Source organism: Durio zibethinus, chromosome 16, assembly GCF_047325235.1.
Source record: "Durio zibethinus cultivar Kanyao isolate XHJ-2024 chromosome 16, ASM4732523v1, whole genome shotgun sequence".
NCBI classification, from domain to species: domain Eukaryota; kingdom Viridiplantae; phylum Streptophyta; class Magnoliopsida; order Malvales; family Malvaceae; genus Durio; species Durio zibethinus.
Window position 1 is genome coordinate 925,333 of NC_143177.1, and position 17,716 is coordinate 943,048.

At 30.1% G+C, this 17,716-nt stretch overlaps 1 protein-coding gene and 1 pseudogene across 7 annotated transcripts; one reads left to right on the forward strand and one right to left on the reverse strand.

Annotated features, from left to right (window-relative positions):
• The first annotated feature begins 5,235 nt into the window (after positions 1 to 5,235).
• Positions 5,236 to 11,962, forward strand: LOC111292860 (kinesin-like protein KIN-13A). Of its 6 annotated transcripts, none has more exons than XM_022885479.2 (15): positions 5,236 to 5,472; positions 5,541 to 5,633; positions 5,728 to 5,990; positions 6,574 to 6,795; positions 7,046 to 7,240; positions 7,515 to 7,616; positions 7,758 to 7,835; positions 7,981 to 8,062; positions 8,873 to 9,035; positions 9,294 to 9,623; positions 9,795 to 10,013; positions 10,121 to 10,715; positions 10,807 to 10,872; positions 11,174 to 11,391; positions 11,584 to 11,962. In XM_022885479.2, exons 3-14 carry the CDS (start codon positions 5,781 to 5,783, stop codon positions 11,354 to 11,356), a joined length of 2,445 nt encoding a protein of 814 aa, XP_022741214.2. In that variant the 5' UTR covers positions 5,236 to 5,472; positions 5,541 to 5,633; positions 5,728 to 5,780; the 3' UTR covers positions 11,357 to 11,391; positions 11,584 to 11,962. The 6 variants fall into 6 exon arrangements, with proteins under 6 accessions (XP_022741214.2, XP_089601225.1, XP_022741221.2 ...); XM_089745099.1 differs by having other exon boundaries at positions 5,728 to 5,986; XM_022885486.2 differs by having other exon boundaries at positions 5,541 to 5,629.
• Positions 11,963 to 12,157: 195 nt separating this feature from the next.
• LOC111292884 (ubiquitin-like-specific protease ESD4) lies at positions 12,158 to 15,753 on the reverse strand (annotated as a pseudogene). Its single transcript, XR_016328525.1, has 9 exons — positions 14,692 to 15,753; positions 14,519 to 14,598; positions 14,334 to 14,427; positions 14,076 to 14,174; positions 13,865 to 13,957; positions 13,657 to 13,776; positions 13,232 to 13,335; positions 12,851 to 12,923; positions 12,158 to 12,483 (listed from the first exon to the last, which is right to left on the reverse strand). The product of XR_016328525.1 is annotated as a ubiquitin-like-specific protease ESD4 (transcript).
• Between the last annotated feature and the right edge of the window lie 1,963 nt (positions 15,754 to 17,716).

Consider the following 17,716-nt stretch of genomic DNA (forward strand, 5'->3'; position numbering starts at 1 on the left):
TTTAGACATTAGTAAAAATTTTAACTAATTTTAACAAGTGCTTATAAACCAAGATTATTAATATTGTACTAGACAACGTTTTGATTTTTTTTAAAAATTAATATATGTTAATACCAATTGTTTCAACATATTATTTTCGGTTTTTCGATTTCATATAAATATATTTATAAATATACCTAAACTTTCACATAATAATACTAATTACAATATGTAAAATTAATATGCAATATTTTCAAATATCAAATAAATAAGTTTTATAAAAAATAATATCATCAATTTATTATGATATTTTTAAATACTTAATCTGCTCACATGATATTTAAATGAGTATTTTTTAATATAAAAATATATTAAAATAAAAATAAAGAGATAAAAAAAATTAACCTTAACTTCAAGATTCTTAAACCTTGGAGAAAGACCATTGTTGCTTTTTAAAAAAAATTAAAATATATATGAACATTTATTTTGAAAAAACAAAGTTAAAAAAATAAAAAGAGTTTAAAGGTTTTATTTCATTCTTAAATTTTTATTTGGTAAAAAATAATTTTAAAAAATAAATCATAAAAATTAAAAACATATTTCACAATCATATATTAGTCGAAATTGGTTAATTAATTGAAATTCACTAAAATCAATTGAACCCAACAAAAATAATCAATATTATTTGATATCAAATCTGATAAAAAATTATCTTAAATATATTATATTTTAACATAACTGTAATGTATCGACCAATAATATGGTGCGTACTATAATGATATTAACACCCTATTATAAACAACACTCATCAACCAAATCTTAAATTTATAGAAGGTGGTGCATCTTGACAATAACAAGCAAGGATTACTAAAAATAAGATCTCAGCTAGCTCTCATCATTTGAAAACCTCAAATCTTTACTAATTTATGCAAATACCCAAAACAAAAATGTAATGTGAGGAAACCTGTCTCTGCACAACAGAATTATCATTGGGTTGGAATACATGATGAGCAAGTCAGATAGATAGTATGGGACATGTTGGTTGTGCCCTGGCAAGATGATTCATACTGAGCAGCGCAAATTAGTGGTGCATTTGCTCAACATGAGTTTTTATGAAGATTCACGTTCAATTTGTGAGATATTATTCATTTTAATTTAAAAATTTTATGATTTTATTTTATAAAAGATACTTCATAAATTTGAATTTAAATCTTTATATATATCATGTCATATTCATACATTCTTCTAATATAAGATTAAAAATGTCTTAGATTCAGAACCAGCTATGGGTAAAATCCTAACATGATTGTCACATTTTACATGGAATTTACTCAACCATCAACTTCAGTAAATTCTGACACTCTTATTCTTGTAATAATGATTCTAAACTATCAAATTTGGGTATCGGATTTGGAATTCAGCAGCTAAAAAGATACTCACTTGTTTTCATAGCTCCATACCATGGAAACAATGGCAGCAGCCTGTTTACTTACATAACAAAACATGAATTAAAATACTAACAAAATGACAATTTGGTTGAATGAAGTTTTCCGGATTGAGCGCGGTTAATTTTTTTGAGTAAATTTTATTATTTATTTATAATTTTAAAAAATCTTTTGAATTTATTATAAATTTATAAATTAACGTACCATAAAGATTTGATTAAAATTTATTAGTGTATATCGATGAAAACATCATGTGATAAATTTTGTTTATATATGTATCTAAATTCTAATAAAATATGGATGAATTAATGGATTCGAAACAAATTCAAAATATCATGAATAAAAAGAATCAAATTCTGTATGTCAAAGATGAAAATGAAATTTTACAACAAATTTAAGAAATATTAATGCAATTTACTCACGTTTTCCTTTTTTGATAAATATTGATTTTGAGTTTGCATGAATTTAAGTTGAATGATTGAATCAAAGGGTTAACTATACATTTGTCTCGACTATATCATTTTTGTTATATTAGTATTTAAAGAATAAAAACTCATAATTAAATATTTAAAGTTTCATTCAATTAGATATTTTATTTATTTTAACTAAAATCATTGCTAAGAATGATGACTTGGCTTTTAAAACCAATGATTAATTGCCAAATGTCACGTGAATGTTAGGCAAGCAAACATGATAATGCCACATCATTACATGTAGATTGCCGTATCAATAATAGAAAAACTAAAAATTAAAAAAAATAGATTTTTAAAAAAAATTTCAAGAAAAAGAAAAATTACAAAATATATGAATTTAAAAAATTAGTTTTTTAAATATTAAATATGAATTTTCATTAAAAACATAGAAAATTTTTCAAAAAGGAATTTTAAAAATTAAAAAAAATAATAAAAAAATTTGAAAAAGAAAAAAAAGAGAAAAAGAGAAGGGAAATGGTCGGGATGGAGGACAGATCAATCGATTTGAGGAAGATCAATGTCAATTTGCCTCGAACTAAGCAAATCGATTCTGATTGGACTTGTTGCAACCAATATCGATTCGCTTGATTTGAGAAATCTCAACATCAATATTCTCGTATTTACCGATCGGCGGTTGCTCGACCATCTCCTTCCTTCTCTTTCTTTCATTTTTTTTATAATTTTTTTCCCTCCTAATCTGTTTTTTTTTTTTATATATTTTTAAGTTTAAAATAAAAAACAAAAATAAAAATGACATGATTTGTGCCATAATTACACGGTGTTTTTGTCACATAAATGATTTTATTAAACAATTATGTCACATCATTTATTTGATTAAAATAACAATATTTAGATAATTACAAATTTTTATTTTTTAGAATCTAATCTAACAAAAATGATATAATTTAAAAGGAAAAAAGTATATTTAACTCAAAACAAAATCAAATATGCATTACAACTTTCTTTAAAAGTACACGTGTTTGTACCTAAATAAAAAAATTAGTTTATATGCTAATTATAATTAATTAATTATAAAATATGATATATTTTCAAGGATGCCATCATGCATCGACTAATTTGAATTTTTTTTTTTATATCAAGAAGGTAAAATCTTAATACAAATAAAGAGAATGAAAAAAATCAGACTCAAAATCAGACTCTTGATGTTTCTCAAATACGATAACCACTAGATCAAAAGTTTAGGGATAATTTTAAAATTTTAAAATTTTGGCACTTCAATCATGTATCAAACCAAATTGACCACCAAGTTCTTCATAATTACAATGACTTACCATCCATATAAATGATATATTATGGGTCAACTTGAAAAATATATCATGTGATTAAAGTAAAAATGAAAATATCTAATGAGATTTAAAACATGACACTTAATTACTCTATTATTTATTTTATTTTTTTACTCAAAATTTTTATTTTTTATTTTTTTAATTATTTTATCTCAATTTATTTTTTTCTAATAATTCATTATTTCTCTTTCTTAAATCAAACAAATTCTCTCTCTAATGGTTTGATTTGATTTAATTTTAAAGAAATGGTTTAGTTTTAGAGAGAAAAAATAAATTTGTCAATCCAAAAATTCAATCAAAGTTATTCACAGCAAACAATATTTTTAATTCAATAAAGCCTAGACAATTGAGAAAATAGGGGCAAAATACAGACAGGCATAGGACCAAAAAAGAATAAATTTTGGGCTATGAGTAATCTCAAGCAATTCAACAACCAGAACTCATCCGAATTTTACAATACAAAATAAATAACTAGCAAGCAATTCAAAACCAAATTCCACAAAACAAACAGCAAAAAATCCACCAATAAAGCCTTAACATAAATCAGCAATCGGTAAACCCAAAATCAGCAACTAACTAAACCCATAAAAGATCTATTTGACAATGTAAAATCAACAATCACCCATCAACAAGCAATCATAAACACACAAATTAGTAGTAAAATATCCACACAAAAAATCGAAAACAAAATAATAAGTTTTTATTATAAAAGTTTTTGATTTTTTTATTGTGAGGTTCTTCTTTTTTAAGTTTTGAAATAAAATAAAAAATATTATTTTAAAATTATTGAGTGGTGAACAGTGGCATAGATGATTTAAAAGGTTTTAGGTTTTGATCTGTGTTTTGGAGTGTTCAAATAAAGAAGAAAGTAATGGTAACTTTTATTAAATACTGATATTTTGTTGGATATTAGGCAAATAAAAGAAGAGAAGAACAATGCCACATAAAGAAGGAAAGAAGCCATGGTTGATGCAATGACGGAGCTGGTGGTGGTTTTTTAATTGATTTTTGGGTTTTGTTCATAAGTTTAAAGTTAGTAAAGAGAATTGGAGAATACTTAGGGGTTTGGTTTGGTTAGAGAGAGAAATTGAAGAGAAGTTAGAGAAAGAATTGATTTGATTTTAAAGAGAAAAAATAAATTTTTAGAGAGAGAATATGAAGTTGAAATGAAAAAAATTAAAAAATAAAAGGAAATGAAAAAGATAACAATTTTGAGTGAAAAAATAATAAAATAAATTATAAGATAATTAAGTGTCATATTTTAAATCTTATGAGTATTTTCATTTCAACCTTACTCAAATGTTATATTTCTAAAATTTACCCTTATCTATTTATTTTTGGCATTTATCTTCACAATAAAATTTCTTTCATGTCTCGTATCATTGCTAGTTGAAATGCCCACCAAAGTTTTCACAATTTATTGAAAAATATCTAAACCAATCAAACCAAAACAAATATCTTGTTATTTACATATTAAAAGATTCCAAAGATATACATGCTAATCAAAATTTTAAAGGTTATGAATAAAAAAAATTTTAGATTCATAATTTTCTTTTAAACTTTTAGTTTATTTAAAACATAAAATAAAATAAAATATTTATTTTTTAAAAGGAATTCAATTCAAGCCAAAATCAAAATAAATTTCACTTAAGAATAAAATTTTCTAATATATTTTCAATTGAAAATTTAAATTCCACCAATAAAATTAAAAATCAATACAGATTCTTGAGATATATATTTAAAAAAATTATAAATTAATATAATAAAAAAATGGGAATAATTTTAATTTAGCTTGTGAAAATTAAAAACTCTACCAATATGTATCAAATTATTATTCAAACTATAACACAAAAATTTTCAATAAAGGGCATTTTTGTCATCATGAAAAAAAAACTGAAATAAGGGCATTTAAGTCTTGTAACAATTCAACCTAGCCGTTCAATAATTTAAAAAAAAAACCCAAGACGTTACCAAAAAAACAAATCTTACTGATCAAATTTTATATAATCTTAGTATCTCTCTGTAAATTTCATCCAAATTAAAAAAAAAAAAAAAAAAAACCCTTGCCCTGTCTCTCGTTTTGCTTTCAATTTTCATCGCATTTTTTTCATTTCTCTTGAGAGAAAGGGAAATGAAATAAATAAAATCAAAGCGACCGTACAATCGATTTAAATCATTGTTTCTGCTTTTATAGTTTTATTTCTCTTTTAGATCTGATCGCAGATCTTGAATCGCCAGCGTTTCTCTTCAATTTTACCTCTTTCTCTGGTAATTTTTATTTTTAATTTTTTTTTATAATTTAAACGCGTGAATTTTCAGTGACATTTTTGCGATAGGGTTAATAAAATTGCAAGGATTATTGGAAATCGCATTTTCGAAGAATTTACTTTCATGTTTTACTTCGGATTCGGATTTTCTTCATTTTGTAAGTAAAATTCAGTTATGTTTTAATTTTTTTATTTTTAGTATTATTATTATTATTTATGAATTTTGATTTTGGAGGTTTTTTATTTTTTATGGTAGCGTTGATAAACAGATCTTAAAAATTGGCTCCGCAAAGGCGATCGCAGCGCCACATGGGTGGCCAGATGCAGCAAAGCAATGCTGCAGCGACGGCTTTATACGAACACGCCGGCGGCGGGTCCTTGCACAATGCGGGTCCCGCTGGCGATGCCGGTGATGCCGTTATGGCGCGATGGTTGCAGTCTGCTGGATTGCAGCATCTGGCCTCTCCGTTGGCTTCTACGGCCATCGACCAACGCCTCCTTCCCACTCTCCTCAGGCAGGTAACCAACGCTTTGCTTTGAATTTCCATGTGTATTTATTTATTTATTTATCTTTTCTGTTGTTTTCAATTATTACCTTTTCATTGCTCCATTCAGATGCATGCAATTTGGGTTGGGTTAATCCTATTTTTAATTGCTTTAAATTTACGTTAGATTGTCAATTTTGATGAATTTATAGTGAACACGCTTTTTGCTTTTGCATTTTCATTAAGGGAGATGTTTATGAAGTTTGTGCATTGTTCTTCACCTAATCACATGTCGTTTTTGCAATTTGTATTCCATGCCGAGTTGATGGATTGTGTTTTTTTTTTTTTTCTTTTGCATGAAGTTATGAAAAATTCACTTTTAGTATTGAAAGTAAGGTGGTGAGCCTTTAAGAAAGTTGGAGTTCTGAGTTTATGATTAGTTGATCTTTCCAATACTTGTTTCCTTATTTTTCCCTTGAGTTTATTAGTTTTTATTTCCTTTGGAATGAACTGTCTGTATTTTAAATACTTCCTCTTGTGGTTATTTTATATGTTTAAATGGGTTTACAATTTACATGTTCTGAGATAATGAGAAGTTACTATTACACTATTTGAAGGGTTATGAAGCTCAATCTGCAGAAGAGAAGCAGAGGCAATTCAAATTAATGAGGAACCTCAATTTTAATGGAGAATCTGGGTCAGAACCATACACACCAACTGCCCAAAATTCAGGAGGCCCAGCTTCATCTGATGGGTTCTATTCGCCAGATTTCAGGGGGGATTTTGGAGCTGGGCTTTTGGATCTTCATGCTATGGATGATACAGAGCTTCTGTCTGAGGTATGGTTATAGGGCAATGCACATAGTTTTGCAGGAGAGTTCCACAATTGTTGATTGCTTGAAGTTTAGATTGATTTCATGCAACTCTACTGTTTTTCTTTCACTTTTGTGGTGAAATGTTAAGGTATTTCTAAATGTTGTTCCCTTTTGATATATTTTTAAATTCAGTTGAAAATTTACTTCAATTTAAGTTTGGTGAGCATCTTTTTCCTTTCCTTTGGAAATAAATTTTGATTTGATTTATTTGCAGCATGTTATCTCAGAACCTTTTGAGCCATCACCATTCATTCCTGGTGTTAATAAAGCATTTGAAAATGAATTTAATGTGACAACTAGCTGGCAGCAAAAAGAGCAAAGTGATGCTGATGCCTCCGCTTCATTATTCTCTACCAATGAAAAAGAAATCAGCCCAAGGGAAAATAATGTTGCTAAGATTAAAGTTGTGGTATGTTAATTTCTAGCCATGGTGCTTCATTTCTCTCTCATCTCTCACCCCACAATGGAGATGGGGACATCCTTTTTTCCTTGCTTAAATTAAAGTTTATGTTTGATATCTTGTTCTTGCTTTCATTGTTATCTTGCCTTGGTGTTTTATAATTTATTTTGGCTGGGCATAGTTGATGCTTGTATGCATGCATGCATGTTCATGACACAGTGTTATGTGCCTTGCTTTTTAAATTTCGAGGAAAGCTGAATTTTTGTCTTACATGTGGTATAAGGTACGTAAAAGACCATTAAACAAGAAGGAGATTTCTCGGAAGGAGGATGATATAGTAACTGTGAGTGATAATGCTTTAACTGTCCATGAACCTAAGCTAAAGGTTTGTCCCTTATTCACAGAAGTTATTGCAACATCTTTATGTGTTCTTGAGATGAATATTTTAGAACTATTATTTTTGTGTGCTTGTTTGATATGTTGTCTTCTTCTCTTTCTTATATCTGTTTTGATTGTTATGTGAAAGGTGGACTTGACAGCCTATGTAGAGAAGCATGAGTTCTGTTTTGATGCTGTTCTGGATGAGCATGTTACCAATGACAAGGTAATTCTTAGTTGAAATCTATTGCCCTAGTGGTAGCCAAACATGGATTCTGAATAATTTTTCGAGTATATTATGACCAAAGTTCATCTTCTCTTTGTTTATTGATTTGTTAGAATAAAGATTGATTTCTTGTTTGTTTCAACAGGTTTATCATGTTACTATTGAGCCAATTATTCCCATCCTTTTTCAGCGAACAAAAGCCACTTGTTTTGCATATGGGCAAACAGGTGCATAGAGTTCCTTAAATTTTCTTCCTTAATGACACGTGCTGTATTATGTTCTATTTTTGTATGCTTGAAGCTATATTTATATTTATGGCCCTAAAATGAAAAGGCTATATTCATGTTAGAAGGAAAATTTACAACATCAAAGCCTACATGCATCTTGGATAGCACCTAGGCATCTATTCCTTTCAGTTTTTTCTGAACTATATGTTCTACATGAAGATTAAAGTGGTAGTTTTTGGTTCATTATTAGTTGTCAGAACTTCTAGGAGAATTGTATTTGGATGTGAAAAGTATAGCTCTCTGTTTGTTTTTTCTATTCCATTGTTTGACATTTGCTTATTTGACCTTATGCCTTATCAAGAACGTTCCCTTTGGTTTACATAGATTATTGATAGAGCCCAAATCATTCTTTAATATTCAAAGAGTTAGGAAGAAATTAGATTCTAGTGAGAACCATAATTGTTTCGTTAAATGATGTACATGTTATTTTGTTGTATTTTAAACATACGGGATGAAACTCTTTAGGAGGTTTAGAATTATTGCTAGAAAGTTGATGCGTATGATTGGCCTTTGGAATTTAGAGACAGTGTATGCTTGATTAGGTTGATGAGAGAATTAGTGCTAGGAGAACAACTAGTTCCTGAAAAAAGAGAACACTCTGTTCTAAACTAAAAAAATCACATGATAGTCATTTTCCCATTTTCCTTGGTCATTATTCTTGTTGCACAACTCCTTGTCTTTCCATTCCATGGTTGCATGGCATTGTTGCTAATTTCTGCACTGTATCATGGAATATATTTTTGATTTCAGGTAGTGGCAAGACATTCACAATGCAACCATTACCTCTCAGAGCTGCACAAGACCTTATTAGATTCTTGCATCAGCCGGTCTATCGCAATCAGAGATTTAAATTGTGGCTTAGCTATTTTGAGATATATGGTGGAAAACTCTTTGACCTTCTGACTGATAGAAAGTATTTTCCTTTTTTCTTTCCTTGCTTATTGATGTGTTCGTTTTCTTTTTTTATAAATTTTTGTTCTTTAAAAGTACGTGGTTGATTTATGATGTGTAATGACTTTGAAATGTCTGCTGGTCTGACTGTCTATTAAGCAAATTTGTCCTATGTCAAGCACACATTTTTTCTTTCGACATGTATCTCTAGGGTACATGTGGATGCATATACATATTAGTAACAATTAGATCACTGAATAATCTAAATGTTCTCGAATAGGAAACTTTGTATGAGAGAAGATGGGAGACAACAAGTCTGCATTGTTGGACTGCAAGAATTTGAGGTGTTAGACGTGCAAATTGTGAAGGAATGCATTGAGAGGGGAAATGCTGCTAGAAGCACAGGATCTACTGGTGCAAATGAGGAATCTTCAAGGTCACATGCTATTTTACAACTGGCCATCAAGAAGCATCCTGAGATAAAGGAGTCCAAGCGCAACAATGATGGGAATGAGTCTAAAGGTGGGAAGGTTGTGGGAAAGATTTCTTTTATTGATCTTGCTGGCAGTGAAAGAGGTGCAGACACCACTGACAATGACCGGCAAACTAGGTAAGTTTCGAATTTTTCTGTGGGTAAAAAGGGTGCAGAAACCTCTTCCAAAGGTCTATATACAGGTTTGGCTTTTTCTGCCAGCTTGTTAACTGTCTTAACATCATTATTTTCTCCCCATCGGGTTCATTTTTGGCTTGTTCTGATATCACCGGTTTGAATTGTTGCCAGGATTGAGGGTGCAGAAATTAATAAGAGCCTTTTGGCTCTTAAGGAGTGCATTCGTGCTCTGGACAATGACCAGATCCATATACCATTTCGTGGGAGCAAACTCACTGAAGTGCTCCGTGACTCTTTTGTTGGTGACTCAAGGACAGTTATGATCTCGTGTATTTCTCCAAATGCAGGTTCATGTGAACACACTCTCAATACTCTGAGATATGCTGATAGGTATGTTTGTTTCTATAATGGGCCTCCACAAAAAGGACTTCCTGTGTTGCCGTAGATTGAATTGTTGTACTTGACTAAATAAATATTATTGTTATCCAAATCAACAGGGTTAAAAGTCTTTCCAAAAGTGGTAATCCCAAAAAAGATCAGGCTGTAAATTCTTTACCACCAAGTAATAAGGATGCCTCTTCAGCATCTTCTCTGTCAGCTACTGCAGATGTAGAAGATGCTTATGAGCGACTGCAAGAAGTAAAAGTTGTTGATACAGGTCGAAGGGCTGTAGAGAAAGATGTTTACACTGTTGACTTTGACAACCAACCCTCAACTTTTTTGCCAAGTTACCCTTTCAATGAGAGGGAGGAAAGTGGAATGGTTTCTGGCCCAACAGATAGGGAGAAGTTTGAAGTGAATAATTCTTATGGTGGTTCTACAAATCGAAGAGTTTACTCATCAAATTTTCAAAATTCAGCTGATACAGAAGAGAAAGTGCAGAAGGTATCACCACCTCGTAGAAAAGTGACAAGAGAAGAAAAATCGGAGAAGACAGGGAATTGGACCAAGACAGATGGAGGGGGATCTGATTTTTCCTCTATGAACATTAGGCTGGCAAATGCTGTTAATTATAAGAACAACAATAATGTTGGACGAAGACAATATGATCCTGAGCCTCCCTCTGATGGGAATATTGATGCAATACTTGAGGTATGCCATCATCAATATGTTTCATTTTGTTTTATCATATTGGGGGTCTTAGGATTTTCTTCATTCTGTGTATATTTATGGTTTGTTGCAGGAGGAAGAGGCTCTGATTGCTGCTCACAGAAAAGAAATTGAGGATACAATGGAGATTGTTCGTGAAGTAAGTAAACTTGCACTTGATCAGTGGTGAAAATTTTTCGTTTTTGAGTACTTATGTTATAAGGAACTTACATTCATTATACTTGGCAAGGAATTGAGTTTGGCATCCTTGCTCATCAGTGATTTGCAGAAAGTCAACTACTTTTTGTGGTGGATTTAAGTTATTTTCTGTGACATGCTCCCTCTGAACTATGCTACTAAACCCACGGGAATAAGCTGGAGAATATCATTTTCTTTTTTTTTTCAAATATTTATGCACCAATTAAACCATTGTTCATCTTGTTTTGCGTCTATCTTAACAGGAAATGAAGCTTTTGGCAGAGGTGGATCAACCAGGCAGCCTCATTGACAACTATGTGACCCAGCTGAGCTTTATGCTTTCACGCAAGGCTGCTGGTCTGGTCAGCCTTCAAGCTCGCCTTGCCAGGTTCCAGCATCGACTGAAAGAGCAGGAGATACTGAGCAGGAAGAGAGTTCCTCGTTAAGGCAACACATTGTTCTCTGCATCAGACCCTGTCCTGTAATTTCCTCTCTCATGTAGATTGTTATGGCACTATTTGTCCTGATGGACATTTAAAATAAGAATTGCTAAAAATGGATAAATTGTCTCTTTTAAATGAATCTACTCGGTTCTGGCAGTCAATGCATGGAGCTATTTTAGGGTCTTGAGAGGAAATTAAGCAATGTACAAATCTTGGTCTCGTTCTTGCAGGCATCAATGTTGCTGTTCACATAATGTTTCCTGCTGATACAATAGCAATGGTGATGATTCAGGTGCATCCTTATGTGATCCTTTACTTGTCAAAATGCATTGTTTAGATGAACCTCAAGTGTTCTTGTTGAGATTGGTATGGATTTGTGGCCTTCTTTTTTCAGTTGTGACAAAGGAAATGTTTTCCTATGTCATTCTAGGAAAGGAGAAAAAGGAAAATAGTGTTTTTTTTTCTCTTTTTCCATTTACATTTCTTAAAAAGTATTTTTTCTTTCTCACCTCAAAAGCAACTTGTGCATGTAATATTCTAGCTTTAAGAAATATGATTGTTTGTTCTTAATAAATTGCGAGTTATGTCAAATGAAATTTTTTGTATGCAGCTCAAATTTTGCTCTTCACAGTCATAAAAATAAATTTTTATGATAAAAATATCTTTAAAGTGAATGACTTAAATCTTACTAAAATTATTTTCTAATTTTAGTATACAAAAGGAAATGATATGGGAAGATGTTCAAAGAAAGAGGAGAGACCTTTGATACAAGCAAAAACCTATTACTTTCCAAGACATCTACTCTTCAGAAAATTGTGCTGCCTTTCCCTACATCCCCTGGCTTGTATTTATAATTAAAGTACTATTCCAACTCCCTAGTAAATGCCTTCTTAGTAGCCAAAACTACACAAGCAGGGATACCTGTACAAACAACAATTATAACAAACTAAATCTTATATTTCGTAACTCTAAAGTCTGGCTGTATAAAAGACCAAAAACACGCATACCTGTAAAAAAAAAAATAAAAAACCTGAAAATGCGGTGCCACTGTGTATTCGCACTTTCATTCAATCAGCTCTCAATCTCAGAATTTCCTTGGCTGTCCTTAAACGAAAATAGGGCATGTGTTCCTACAAAAGCAGGGAAAATCACTACTCAGTTCAAAGACGACATCAGATCATGATTTGCTTTAAACTCCAGAAAAATGTCTTCTCGGCAGCAATCTGCATAAGAGCAGTCTGGATGCCTCAGTAAAGAAATTCTTCAAATTTTTTCTCCACAATCAAAGATGAATAATCAGACCTCTTGTTGCAAACATAATGTGTGTGCATGTGTGAACATCATTAATATGTGCTTCTGCCTCTCCTCATATATTGGCAGATGGAAAACACATTTTACATCCCAATAACTATCGACATAAGTACTGCAATTTAATCACAGAACAAATGATATAAAAGGAGAATTACAAGCATAAGAAATCATTTTCTATGGACTTACCTGGTCAAAATACAGACTTAAGCCTCTGCTATAAAAGTCGATATATTTTAACATAAACATGCCACAGTCAAACCTGTACATCAAGAAAATTGTTTAGGGAAACAATTCAAATTCTATTAGAAAAGGCACATGACACCATCAAACTAGCAGTAATAGGAGCACCCTGGGGGGAGATAATGTAAATACTACATTAATTTGGGTCCATCAAATTTTTGGAACCAATTGCCGTACAGGGTTAGTACAAAAAGGATCAAATACCTATAAAGCTACCATACATTAAATTACTTAACGGTAAAAGTTATTTCTTCATGCAATAAGCTTAAGAAGAATTCTGAGCATTGATCTCTAAAACATGACTGCAACAAATATTGGAATACACACCCATTCTCCTGCGCGGGAAGGTCTTCAACATATTCTTGTTCCCAAGAGCTTATATCGATGTGCTTTCCACTCTTGTCCCTCACTTCTTCAACAAAGTATTTTGCCTGTCACATAACAACCAATATTAAACAAGTTTTGCGGAGCTGCCAAAAATCATATATGTATTTCCTCTTTGATGATATTCTTTTATAGGGCGAAGAGTGGGAAGGGTGAGCTGGAAGCAAAAGCAAACCCTATTATCATGAATTACATGATAAAGTTTTACAGCATAAAGAATTAGCCAGGCAAGGAGTCTTGCAATTAACAGGATCTTAAACTCCAAATCCTCTTACATTTAAACTACATAATGCACTTTGAATCAATTAATTACATGCATCAAAATAATATGACATCTAAAAAGAAAAGCATCTCACTGAAAATCATACCAGTGCATTCAGCACTTTGGCATCTCTTCCTTTTAGTGAATCCAGATATTGGAACTTCTGATCTTTCTTATTGATAACTGCCAAGCACCAATGTATATCTTTGTGTATGGGGACAAATATCTAAGCAAAATGGAATAATTGATTTAAGGATAAATACAATGTTCAATCATGCAAAACAAATGATTAGAAAGAAAAGATAAATACTTACTTTATCACAGTCAAATAGGCAGTACCCCAACTTCCTTCGTGAAGTCCATCTTTTGACGGCTCTATAATTATAGCCACTCTCTGGACTCACTAACTAAGCATCACAATTCAGAAGGGAAAAGGTAGTTTAAAACTGATAGTTACAAAGACTTACATGAAAGAGCAAAGAAAGGAAAGCAAAAATTGAAGAAGGTACAAGAGCAAGCAACTACCTTTTTATAGAAGAAGGTGTTGAAGAAATGGCATTTCAAAAACTTATTCGGCTCTCTGTTTTCTCTTTCTTTCAATAATTCAAGATAGAGATTAATGACCTATAAAAGAGAAATTACGTGTGTGTTAAAACCAGATTACCAGCTCACTTAATTCCAGTATGCCCGCATTGAATGTGGACAAATTAACAAATCCTTCCAGTGATTACCATCTGCAGATACACAACACAGTATATAACACTGAAAGTAAATGAAAATGACCTCATCATTCAACCATGCGCCTGGTTTCAGACATTGCAAATCTTCTCCTCTAATATCAATGCTTGAGTTCTCATGGGAGACCAATATCTTCTTCCTGCAAAAGCAAGCACAAAAAATGTTATAGCACAAGTGACATCCAATCAAATAATCAAATGCTAAGACATGCATTATTACTTATTAACTACCAGTTTTTTGCAGAAAAAGTATGGGAAACCTCAGCCATCTCCTCCTCTGTAAGAGGGATAAAAGGTTCACGAGGTATCACCTGAAATTCGATCAATGACAATGTTAATGCCAATCATTCTAAACAAAATGCAAATGCAACTCAATTAAAACTAAGCAAGCAAAACAATTTCACCTCTTCTGGCTCGTCCTCTAGTTTCTTCTCAGGTCTCAATGCTTGAAGTCCAGCTATACGCTTCTCATCTTTCAACTTGCTACTTCTCCTATCTGCACTCTTCAGCAACTTCTTATAAGCTTCTAAATCATACACATTGGAAACCTCCTGATTCAATGATAACATATCCAACGCATTCTCCAATCTCAAACTTCCATTATTCAACTCAGTAACCACAGATGAAGATGATGGCTGAATATGCCTCTCTTCCTCGTCCACATTGTTCTTCCTTTTCTCAGTAACCTCAACTTCTTCAACACTACAATCATCTGAAACCACCTCTGTTTCTTTCTCCTCATCATCCTCCACAAAAATCACTTCTTTTTCCTTCTTAAAGTACCTCAGAAAATCGAAAGCTTGCCTTTTTGCTTTACTCAATCTACGAGTCAATAAATCACCCATACAGCTTTTAACCTAATCCTGATTAGGATTTGAAACTGATAACCCAAATTTAAGGTGTCTGACAGGAGAGTGAACTTCTCTAGGAAAAGGAAGCTTAGCTTCTGGATAACAAGAGATTCTCGTAACAGTGTCGTTCAAGGATAAAATTGCCTTTTCTGGGCTTTGACTCATTAAATAAAATCTGGGTTTTTTTAGAAAGTTGAAAATCTAGGGAATTTGAATACAGGGCTTTGCTTTTGTGACTGAAATTGGAATTGAAATATTCATCAGCACCGCGTTTACAATTACTCACTAAAGCACCCATTGATGAAATTTACAAACTTAAAACCCTAAAAACTCAATGCCCATTTAAAGAAAACTATATAAAAAAAAAAAAGATGTAGGAGGTTAGGGTTTCATGTAAAAACCCCTAAAGCCTATAAACAAGAATAACGGTTATTCAAGTAAAATGTTGAAAACCCAGAACTTGAAAGACCGAGATATATGAAAACCGCATTAAAAAGGTAAGATTTTTCTCCGACTTAAAATGCCATGAAATGGGAAGAGAATTGATGGACAAGGCATTTGAAAAGAAATTTGAGATTTAGTGCAAAAAGAAAAATTGAACAGAGTTATTGCCTTTTCTTTTTTTTTTTTTTTACATTTTGCATTTTATTAGCATGCTATTAATGAAATCACGAAAAGGCCAAAAAGCTGATAAAAATAATTTATTTGACTTGATTTTTTGATATTTGAGACTTTTAAAATTCAAGGTTGATTATTGAAATTAAAATTTTTTTATACTTGAGATTGTAAAAAATTAACTGCTTGACTGCCTCTCATAATTGCATTTTGATTGACTCGAAATTAAGAAATTTGGAGATAATTTGCTATTCAATTCAGAAAAAAAAGAAGAAACCAGTTAATTTCAAGTTAATGAACCACAGAAAATTTTGTAGCATAAATTCTTGAATTCAGCATAGATTCCATTGGGAAGTGATACAAAGATTTTTTTTTTTTATCGAAAAAAATTTAAGAACAGAAGAGGTAATTTTATTTTTAGTTAGGGGAAGTCGTTAATTCACAAAAAAAATATATAAATTTTTTAAAATTTTTTGACTTTATAAATTATTTATTAATAAAATATTATAAAAATTTAAATTTAAATATTTTATATTCAAATCCTAATCCTTAATTACTTGTGCCAATGGAAACAAAAATTTCATTTCTATACTTTATCGTATTTCAATTTACATATAATTGAAAATAATCCACTGATAGGGTCTTTGATGAACCCTACTTTCTTTCATTTAGTATGAAAGTAAAACGACGAGTTTTGCTTAAGTTAAGATAAAAAATAAATAAATAAATTCTAGAAAACGAGAAGGAAACAATAAATTTATATTTACACATACATTGAAAATAATCTCCTTAAAAATGATCAAATTACCATTTTTATTGTTTGATAATAAATTGATAAGTGTTTAAATTAAATTTTATATCCTCATATTATAACTACGAAAATATCATTTCTCTTATAATTATTTACTATAATATTTTCATGTTATAATTATGAAAATATTTTTTTTTCTTAAATCGATATTATGCTCTTATATCATAATTATAAAAATATTCATTTTTTATAAATATTTACTATAATACCATTGTACTATAATTACAAAAAATCCATTCTCTTATTATTGAATTACAAAAAATCTTTCTCTCATAATTAATCAAAATTATTATAATATTTTTTTATCATAAGTATAAAAATATTTGTATGAATGCTTAATAAGAAGTTGATATATGATATTTTGTTTCAAAATCAATAATATATATTAAAATAATCATCTTGATAATGATTATAATTACCTTTATTTATTTGATATGATACATGTATCCAAATTTACTAAAATATCTTTTTACGATAATTACAAAAATATTTATCTTCTTATAATTAGTTAAAATTATAATAATATCATCTTACTATAATTATAGTAATATCCCTAATAATAAAATTGGCTAAAATTATTACAATACTTTTTTATCAAAATTACAAAAATACCCCTATCATAATTGGCTAAAAATTACTGCAATACCTTTTATATCATAATTATGAAAATACTTTTATGAGTACTTTATAAGAAGTTGTCACGTGACATTTTGTTTCAAAATTACCCTAATACTTCTATTAAATTATATATTAAATTTTAACATAATATGAAATTAATCACATTAAATTATTAAAATATCATCGTCATTACTTTATAAAAATTTGAAATGTGACATTTTATTTAAAATTTACTGTAATACTCTTATTAAATTACATATAAAATTTTAACATAATATAAAATTACTCACATATTAAAATACTAAAATACCCTTAACTTTGTTTCATAAAAGTTTGATTTGTGGAAATTTATTTTAAATTTACTATAATACCCTTATTAAATTACTAATAAAATATTAAATAACATATATTAAAACAATTCCTATGAAAATTACTATAATATCCTTTTATTTATTTGTTATGATTTTAACACATGCCCAAATTTACTATAATGCTTTTCTACCATAATTATGAAAATATTTTTTTTATAATTAC

Bases quoted from the DNA above. Each gene is read 5' to 3' on its own strand.
- LOC111292860 (XM_022885479.2), top strand. From the start codon at position 5,781: ATGGGTGGCCAGATGCAGCAAAGCAATGCTGCAGCGACGGCTTTATAC. The intron at 7,836-7,980 runs GTAATTCTTAGT...TTGTTTCAACAG, and splicing joins AGCATGTTACCAATGACAAG to GTTTATCATGTTACTATTGA. The intron at 8,063-8,872 runs GTGCATAGAGTT...TTTTGATTTCAG, and splicing joins TTTTGCATATGGGCAAACAG to GTAGTGGCAAGACATTCACA.